The sequence below is a fragment of the Miniopterus natalensis genome, chromosome 7, assembly GCF_054644295.1.
Source record: "Miniopterus natalensis isolate mMinNat1 chromosome 7, mMinNat1.hap1, whole genome shotgun sequence".
In the NCBI taxonomy this organism is placed as follows: Eukaryota; Metazoa; Chordata; class Mammalia; order Chiroptera; family Miniopteridae; genus Miniopterus; species Miniopterus natalensis.
Genome location: NC_142087.1, coordinates 45,910,130 through 45,920,077, shown reverse-complemented (window position 1 = coordinate 45,920,077; position 9,948 = coordinate 45,910,130). Strand labels below are relative to the sequence as shown.

The 9,948-nt window shown below is 45.4% G+C and overlaps 1 protein-coding gene across 4 annotated transcripts in view; it reads left to right on the top strand.

The window, feature by feature from the left end:
* The first annotated feature begins 133 nt into the window (after positions 1 to 133).
* The window catches only part of ZNF521 (zinc finger protein 521), a 270,028-nt gene continuing 260,213 nt past the window's right edge, over positions 134 to 9,948 (top strand). Inside the window, exons 1-2 of one of the 4 annotated variants that reach the window (XM_087819017.1) lie at positions 235 to 308; positions 1,369 to 1,409. In XM_087819017.1, coding sequence (XP_087675143.1) covers positions 1,370 to 1,409 — 40 coding nt within the window. In that variant the 5' untranslated portion in view covers positions 235 to 308; position 1,369. Of the gene's footprint in view, positions 309 to 572; positions 601 to 1,286; positions 1,410 to 9,948 lie in introns of those variants that run through there. The other 3 variants (XM_087819018.1, XM_016195911.2, XM_087819019.1) reach the window with 3 other exon arrangements.

The following is a 9,948-nucleotide window of genomic DNA, read 5'->3' as shown; positions in this document are numbered from 1 at the left end:
CGGGGCGCGGGGCGCTCGGCCGCCGCCAGGCTCCCGATCCGCGCGCCGCGGCCGGCGCCTCCAGTCCGGGTCTTGGCGGGGTCCCTCCTCCCTCCCGCTCCCCGCGCTCTCGCCTTTTAATCATGCCCCTCTGTCTGTGTGTGAGTGCAGGCAGGCTGACAATGATTTCCTCAGTGATTACGTACAGAGCGAGTCCCTGCGGGTTAGGGGCCCCCTCTGGAGCCATCCTGATGGCTTTGGGGGCCTTGCTTCCATTTTCCATTATTATGTGGACTACCGGAGCGACAGCGCAGTCCAAGACCTTGCAGGTTTGTGATGAGGAGGGAGCACACAGCACACTCCTTCTCCTCCTCCTGCTCCCGGCTCTCCTCCTCCTCCTCCTCCTCCTGCTCTCGCCGCCGCTGCCGCCGCTGCTGCCGCCGCTGCTGCCGCCGCCGCTGCCGAGGCGGCCGTAGACTTTAGAGCCCCCGGTCCAGCGCCCGCCGCCGGCGCCGCGCCCCCGCCCAGAGAGGGGCGCCCCGAGCCGCGGCCCGCACAGCCCCTCCACACACAAACAAGCAGACCCGCACACCACTGAGGGGCCACCGGCTCGGGGTGCAGGTTTTCTTTCTTTTTTTTTTTTTAATTACTTTAGTGTGGGTTTTTTTAAAAAAAAGGGGGGGAAGGGAGAAAAAAAGTATTTTTTCCCCTTTGCTTATTTTCGTTGCCCGTTCGCATCTGCCCTGGACGGTGGGAGATTTTTCTTTTCAAGACCTTTACACCGCCTCGTAGGGCTGATCCCCACCCCCCCAGTGCCCCCCAAACTACAAAAGAGCACGACTCGCTTTGTAAACAAATCATTGTGGGGTAATTTCTTTTTGGGGGGGGCGGGATTTTGTGGTGAAGGAAAAGCGATTTTAAAGAAACATGCTTTTCTTTTTATTAGTTTTTCTCTATTTGGATTAACTATGTGAATTTTTACTGAGGTGGAAATAGTAACGGATTTTTTCTTTTTAGTTTATTGCACGGCTCTTGAGACGTGGTCCTGCAAAGTATTTTTTTTAGCTGGTTTTTTTTTTTTCCTTTTCCTTTTTTCTTTCTTTACCCTCTTTTTTTTTTTTTTTTAGAGGTTGGGGGTGGGGGTCGAAGGCTGGGAAAGTTTGGTGCAGCCGCCGCCGCCGCCGCGGTGCAGAGCGCGGAGCCGGGGCCGCCGCGAGCCCCGCGCGCGAGCGCGAGCAGGAGCCGGCGCGAGGAGCGCGGCGCGGAGCCGGGGCGCGAGGGAGGCCGAGCGGAGGGCGCGAGGCGCCGCGGCGCGAGGGGCGCGCGGCCACGAGGAAGTGTAGTTTCTTACGGGGCTGAATTGAAACAACTTCAGCTGTTTGCTTTTAGGATGTCTCGCCGCAAGCAAGCGAAACCGAGATCCCTCAAAGGTAAGGAGGAACCCCCCCCCCCGCTTTCCTCCCCCAGCTCTGAGTGTCACTGTGGGTAGCGGAGCGAGGCTGCGTGGCCGCCAGGCGTGTGCGCGCGTGAGTGTGAGTGTGAGTGCGGGGGCGCGCGCGCTCCCCTCCCTGGCGAGCCCCCAGGTGGAGTGAGGGCGATGTGTCGGGGTGGGGGGCGCTGAAGGCGGGAGGAGGATCCCCCCAAAAGGGGGCGGCGGTAGAAAGTGGGCAAGAAAAAAAAAACACACCACCAAAATACTGTAATTGAAAAGACAGAAAGGAAGGAGACCATCCGGAGGGGGAGGGAAAAGCCCTCGGTCGGAGCTCTCCGTCTGGGCTGGAGGAAAAAGTTTCTGTGCCGTGTTTTCGCGGAGAACACACGCGCCCCGCCGTGCGCCGCCGCTTTTCCCCTTTCTTCAGAAGGAGGGAAAAGTCGCCGCGGCGCCGGGGCAGCGGGCTCCGCCGTGTGAAAAGCGTGGCGCGGGGTCCCGGCCGCCGCCTCCCGCCCGCGCCCCGCTCGGGTTCGCCGCGGCGCGCAGCCCGAGTGCACGCCCGCGGGGCGCCGGCCCGCGGCCCCCGCTCGCGCCCCGGGGTGCACCCCTCTTGGCCATTCCGAGAAAGTTGACCACCCCCTCCCTCGCCGCTTCTCCTTCCCGCCGCCCCCTTTGATCTCGGGCTTTTCGAGATGGGGTCCAGCGCCCCATCGCGCCGGTCGGAGAGGGAAGTTGGCGGGTGGCGAGGGTGGGGGTTTTGGGGGGGCGCCCGGGCCGGCTGCGGCGGCGGGGTGGGGGACGGAGGACACTGAAGTTATTGATCCGGTGGCTGTGGTGGAATGTGGCGAGGGGAGTCACGTGGCCGCCGCCTCGGCCTCTTCCTCCTTCCCCAGCCGCCTCGCGGGGCGCCGGGCGGTGCGGCGCGCCGAGGCCGGGAGCGGCGGGGCGAGCGGCGGAGCGCGCGGGCCGGAGGCGCGGGCAGGCCGGGCAGCGGGTCGGGGCGATGGCCGGGGGGCGGAGGGCCCCCCGCGACCCGGGAGGCAGAGGACAAAGGGCGAGTCCTACGCCGCCGGGGCGCGCGGGGTCCCCGCGGGGTGCTCGGCCCGGCCCCGCCCCGCCCCCTGGTCCCCGCGGCGCAGCATCCCCTTCCTCCCCTTCTCGCCTTCCTCCTCTTCCTCCTCTTCCTCCTCGGCCGCCCGGGGGCCCCGGTCCCCGCCGCTGGTCTCGGGACCCGCCGCGGGTCGTGGGGAGGGTGGTAGCGCCCCGCGCCCCCGGCGCCCCGGCCGAGCGCGGAGGAGCGGGGCGCGCGGAGCCCTCGGCGCACACAAAGCCCTTTCTTCTCCCGGGAAGGGCCGGGCGGGGGAGGGCCTCGCGCCGCGGGCAGCTCGCCGCTCCCGAAGCGGCCGAGAAGTTTGAGCTCGAAAGCGAGATGCCCCGCTGACATGTGCCTTGACTCAGTGTTGATTCACATGCACGTGGGCCGCCTGTTTGCTGGGAACACCGAGGCCGAGGGGCCTCAAAGATTCAAGGGTCGATAGTGGGGAAAAAAAATCAACGCGGCGGGTGTCGGGGTGACTGTGGACCGCGCTCCGTCGGCGGGACCTGGCCCCGAGACTTTTGGTTGCCTTGAAAGTCTCGCTGAGCGGAGTCCCGGGGACCAGCCTCTTCCCAGTCGCTTGGAAAGAAGAACTTTCCGAGTAGTTGGATGGGATAGCGCTTGGGCGTCAGTCAGCCAGGCTCCCGAAGCCTCAGTCATTTGGGGAGGCTTTTTTATTTTTAAAAAGTTTATGGAAGTTTGTACAGTGGGTTGCTTTGCTCACCCCCAGCCTCCGAGTGTTCAGTTTGCCTGCCTTTGGAATTAATTCACGGGGAAAGTTCTGTGCGTGGCGGGTGCCAGTGCCCCCCGAGCCTTCTCAGGAGCATGGATTCTGCACCGAGGATTTTCTGGGCAGTCCGTGAAGCCCTTCCGTTGGCGATATTCATGCAGGGCAATCGTGGATGAGATTGCACAATACCTGCAAAATGCAAAATACCTGGGACCCAGACCCGTGCGGTTCTGAACAGGCAGAAATGGCAAGCGACAGTGAGCAAAGAGGGCATTTTATTCTTTTGTTACGTGGTCGTGTTGCAAAAATATTTAAATGTCTTCTCCACAGACACAGCATCTGTGCTTCAACTGCCAAGCTTTAAATAAAACACATTAAAAACAAAGATTTAGCTTCCGTTTTCTGTGTGGGCATGGAACACAGTGGTGCTCTCCTCTGTCAGCTGCTTGGACGGCTCCCAGAAGAGCCATGGCCTCAGGTGGGCTGGCTGAGCTCTGGGGGCGAGAAGCTGAAGACAGGAATAAAAATAGTACAGACCTCACTGAAGAGCTGGGCTCCTTTTCCTTCAGGGTCTGCCTTTACCTGGAAAAATACATATTTAGATAAGCAGCGTCAGATGAGTGATTGTGATATTAGCAGCGATTCTGAAGCGTAGAAAGCATGGCATTCTAGGTGGCTCTTGTTCAATACCTAGCCCTTTCCTCACTTATTTTTATTTCTCTGTGTCTGCCTGGAAGGGTCTCCATTTTAAAAAGAATGTGCTTTAGGAGTGTTCTGAGTATGTGGGTTCTGTACATCATATTGTTTGGAAGGTCACAGTGGATCGTAGAAAAGCCAGGGAAGTATTATGACAAATCTTCTGGCATCATCATCATCATCATCATGAGCAATGAGCAACACTTTGCTATTAGCAGGCATAGAAAGGCAGCCTTGGTTTAAGTTTCTTCTCTTAAGTACCGATGAGTAGTTTTGCAAGTAAGATAAAAATTCTGATATTTTTAGATGAGTGACAGTATTTCAGAACCTTGTAGATTACTTTATACTGACTTGAAGGAGGCACTGGAAGCCATGAAAATGCATTGTGCGCTTCTACATAAAACATGGAGTTCTGCATTCAGTTTCCAACTTGTCTCCTACATCCACGCTATTTCTTTAACAGGCAAGGTTTAAAAGATATTTCTGATGTGGCTGTCACTTTTGATATCATAATTTGGAACACTTATCTCAGGGGAGTAGTTTACTTAAGGCAGGTAAAAACATTAAAACAAAATGACAGTTTGGAGTTTTTGTTTTTACCCAAATGCTTAAGAATTACTACTACCAGGAAATTCTATTATAGTTGAATTTATTTTGGGTATTCTCATACATCTAGTATTTTGAATGAGTATATCTACTTAAAAAATATGTAGGATTCTTTTGTTTGTAGCAAACTTTAGTGTAATTGTCCTAATAACCCACCTCCTGAGAGTGGGTGCCAGGTTTCTGGCTGCAAAGGACGGTGCCCTGCTTGGTCTCCTTACCTCCTCTAAAGTGCATTAAAACTGTTAAACACCAAAAAGATTCATTTTTCTGTTTGTGAAAGCTGTAAAATATATTTTGAAACATGAAACTCTTGTACCCCCTTCTGCCTCTCAAAGCCCTGGCATCAAAATTCTTTCAGGTCACATACAAAGTCGAGAAACTTATTCTCTCCTTACAAGCTACAGATTTTCAAGAGTAACCTTTCTGTTTAATGAAACAGAGAATTAAAGCTACTATTTAGAGGGATGGATGGTCAGACAATTAAATGAGTCACCCTTTCTATCCCATTTGTATTATTTGGATATTTATCTCAATTCCGGAGAGTAGACACGGTATTTGAGTAGATTACCTGACTGAAAATAGTTCTGCTGTCAGCTTGTTTTTACAGGCAGCAAATCAGTAGCATCAAATTGGTCAATTGTGACCTATTTCTATTTTTCTTGCTGGCTCTTTATTCTATTTCTTGTGTTGCTTCTCTGATAGAGGTTTTTCAGCCATTCTACCTGATAAAAACAATTTTTTTTTTTGAAATTTACTCCAAAAAGCACTGTAAGTAGGAAAAAGTGGTCCACTACATAAAGGTGTGACATATTCAGTAAGAGCCAAGTTATAAAGCTGGGAAGGAGAGAGGGGAGCACTTAGACATTTAAATGGCCAAGTTAAACACAAGACACAATTAGGATATCTGGACCCTAAGGTGTTCATAAACCCATACCAGGGACCTCTAGAGAGAAATGGTGGGAACCAGGGAGAAAGAGAGCCCCAAAAGTGCCTTGTTTAACTTGGCTGTCACAGTAGCTAACCCTTTGTAACTTGGCACATTCTGAAGTTATCACACTTACGATTGACCTTTTTCCTTTTTCCCATTTACCTTCTTTTGTACTTGTACAGGTTTTTTTTTTGTTTTTTTTTTAAAGAAGTAATTTATTTAGAAATATAATAAAGTGGCAAAAATTCAGCTCTCATTTTAAAGAAGAAATGTAAACTATAGAATTTGAATGTAAAGGCAAATGGATTTTAAGCCCATAACCTTTTGAAAGTCAGAAAACCTATCTATTAGGCTGTATTCTCCAGTGGAAAAGCTCTTGAAATTGAAGGTGTTAAAAAAGCCACCTCAGGGAGTGTGGTGCACTAGTCCCTAAACTTAATAGAAACATTAAACTCTCCAGTCCTTATTTAAACACTTATTTTCTTTTGTTTTCAAAGATAAAACATATTTTCTTATAGACAGGTGAAGTATAACAACCAAAAAATAATAAAATCAAGTTTTCTTATATTCCATCTCCATGTGTTTTATTTCTTTAGAAAATAATCTTACCACTAGAGAGACTCAGTTTTGGTTTTGGAAATGATGCTGTAGTAAGAAAAAAAAAAAAACCTTAAATTTTGTGTGAAAAGACAGTTGCATTGACAGTATAATAGTTTGCTTTTAATTAAAACTTACAATATAGGTTTTCCTTCACAATTTTATATAAGTTAAACATGACTCCTGTTTTAATAAATTGATTTTATCCTAAGGTAAGCTTTTTGTGTTTGAAGTCTCGAGAAGATATCCATATATGTATATCTACATATTCTTTTTCATTATCGTGAGCGCAAAATGCTCTACTAATTGTGTGGCACACAGCACTGTAGGCTTTTACTTTTGGATCTAGATGCTAAAAAGCCTGATTACTGGAAACCCTGCAGAAGCTCAGTGTTTGACATTCATACCCCCTTCACACAGTTGCCGTTGTACTTCTGTTCATCTACCAACCAGTGATGGTTTCTTCCCTCTCCTCTACCACCTCTAAATTACACTGACTAGATGTTGAAGTCATTAAATTGATTATAGTCCAATCAGTAGACAATCCGACATAAACAAAAACAGCAATTACAGTTGGCAAGAATCCCACAAGTGAGAGTCAAAGTTCCAGAACTGATGGTCCAGTGAGTCTTTTCCAAAATGCCTGTTTCACGATTTCAGCAGTTCTGGCAGCATTTTCTCAAAGGGAGGGCACAAAAATTCATAAGATTCCACTTGGCCTTAGAAACAAAAACATCTGTTTGTTGCACGAGTGGATTGTTGGCTCTAAATTCATCCTGCCAAAAAGGGCAAAAAATAGGATATTGAACATAAAAGCATACATGTAAAAGTGAAATTACAAAGGGATTTGAGATTAGCAGCTTTCTTTCTTAAAGCAAGCTGTTAATAATTTTTCTTTTTTGTTTCGCCAGAGTATTCCCATATCCCTTAAAATCCATTGTAGTTATTGACAGCAGTGACATCTAGTAGTGATGACAAAATTTTTCAACTTTTTGCTTTCAATAATTATACTTAGCTCTTTTCACTTGCTTATTTGGCTCACTGCAGGTCTTATAGCATATTTGTAGGAGATTTCTTTTCATCTTATATATAGGAACATTTCTCTCCCCTCCTTTTATTTTCCAAGGAAGTCTGTAAGAATTGGCTACTCTGTTAAAACCAGTGGAATACTTGTTGACATAAGTTGAAATGTAATATTGAGTATGCTTGGCTGAGTTTTCATTTTGATGTAAAATCATGCAATGAGGAGAAAGAGGTTTCGATAGCAGAAAAGAGCAAGTCTACCAAGATCAATTAAGAATTTTATGAAAGGTCTGTTTTTCCTATTACTGTGCTTTATTAATTCATCTGACAGAATTCACATTGCTGGTTAATGTCATTAATTCTGTTGCCATAGAATACATTCTTTATGGCTGAATTTAATAGATACCATGTTGAGTTTTTAGTTTAAGAGAGAAAATCATTTTAAGACCTGCAACACTTGTATCAGGTTTTAGCAGCCTTATGGATTGTTAAAAATGTAAATGTTGTCATTAGGTAATATGTTAAAGAATGCTTTGGAGTCAATGAGATTTTGATACAAAAGGTCTCTAAGTATTTTCCCAGGTGTATTTAAATTTTTCCTCCATTGACTCCTGTTGTGTTGTCAAAGGTTAAAGTTAGTTGGGGGTGGGTCGGTGGAAGTGGGGAGTGAGTGCATGAAACTTTCTAATCCCATTTCAATTAAATCTGAAATATGTTCCTGTTTTTGTTTGGGGATTACAAGGTACAGTAGCTAGGATTACATATAACTTGTTTGTTCTAATGAAAGTGTACTTGTCTGATTTAAAATATGTTCTGCAACAATGTTATTACAAAGCAATTATAACTTAAACATTAAAGTTAACATTAGTAAATTTAAATAGCTCTGTTATAGTATTAATCAAATAGTGTAAGGAAAGCTTTTAAATGGTTTAAATAATTATGCAACTCTTGGCATAAAAGCCTGACACAAGATAAATCTTTGAAAACTGAGTAGAATCGTGGCTTTTTTTTTTTTTTTAACTTTAATTTTAGGCAGTGTGGGCTTTTAGCATGCATCGTATTCCACCTCTAGTATAAGTAATTATGCCAGTTTAGTAATTATTAGAGATGAAAGAAATTCAGTAAGATACGAATTCTTTAAAACTTCAGTAGCTTCAGTTTTAGCAAGGATAATGATGAAGCAGCAGTCATCCAGCTGCCTGGGGACCCTGCCACAGCTACAAGCACTGGGCTGATCTTGGGGGTGTCATTATTATGGCAGCACACACTACAGTTGGCATTTCTACTCTAGATGTCTGATTGAAGAGGTTTTTAATTTGGTCATGAAAAAAAAAATTCCAGATTCAAATATGACCGTCTCTAGAAACTCCCCTTTCTTAGAAGATTTGAAAAAAGATAAATGCATACATTTAAAATTATTGTTGGACACCGTACATTTTAATTTCATGGGACAGGAAATGCTTTGGAAAAACCTTGAAAAGAAACATATATTTGTTAATCTGTCCATTGTATGTGTGTTGAGAATGTGTTAAGCATTTTAAGTCTTGTTTTCACAAGAGGATGATTTGGTTTGGAAAGCATTTACTATTCATACATGAGCATAGCTCTCTCAAACTTAGTATGGTCAAGTGATTGACATTTGGAATATTCACTTTCATAATCATGCAATTTGTTGGAATTACATTTTGGTATTTTGGTTGCAATAAAAAAATTTTATATATGTGAAATCAAAAGGTTTTATCTCCTCAGTTATCACAACTCAGTATGAGATATACACATAAATAGTATGCATGCATACAAATATACTTAACATTCTATTTAAAGTACATCTTGCTTAGCAAATCCGTATGTGTTAATCACTTTTTAAGGGAAAAATTGGATTGAGTTTAATTTTGCCTAATAAAAATTGGTGTTAATGTAAGGAATATAATTTCCTCTTAGAAATTAAAATCAGTTTATCATCAAGTGCCATTATTTCAGTATTTTTATTATTCTCTTCCCCCCCCCCCCACGATTGGCTTTTCTAAAATTTCTTATGCCATCAGTGTTCTATGAGACATATCAGGTTGAAAGTTACTTACCTGATGAGAAGAAGGAGATATGTGGTTTTCATTCTTGAGTACAAACAGTCTCATATAGTCATACAGAACACATGGTGAAAACCCTTGGAGAGGTCAGGAGTCCACAAGGTGAACTACAAATTGCCATTCTATAAGAGGTTCTGTGACTGGGTCTTAAATATATATTAACAGTGTTTTAGATGATACATTGATTTGCAGTAGACATTTCCAGCATTTCATACATGTTCTTTCATATTATTCTTTTCCTTCAGATAGAACCAGATTAGTTCTAGTAAGTGTGTGTATAAGACTAAACAGTAATTGCTTTCTACATTCCTAATGATTTAGCTTGTCTCCATTGTTTTAAGGTTCATTAGACATACACTGTCTAGCACTAGTCTCACGCTTTTATCTCTTCTTATTTTTATGTATTAAAAAAGTCAGTTACGTATTCAAAAACACTGCTCTACCAAGAGCCAAAACAAAACAATCGGAAGGCGGTTCCGTCATGAGTTTGCTTGAATGTTTTACTCACTAACTGATCTGTGGAGTCTGAGGTTGCTGCATGTATTAGGTAGGGTGGCTTGACACTGTCATTGTGCAATATGCGAAGTTATGTACTTTTTGCATTCGTGAGGCAAGAGGTAAAAACTGTGGACTCAAGGGAATGCATATTAATTCCTGGAAGGAGTTGAGAATAAAAACAGAAACAATTATGGTTAGAAGTATTGTGACTTGGGCGGTAGTGTGAGTGAGGAGATGGCTGCAGAGTGGAAAGGGCACAGGGAGCGAGCTCTGATT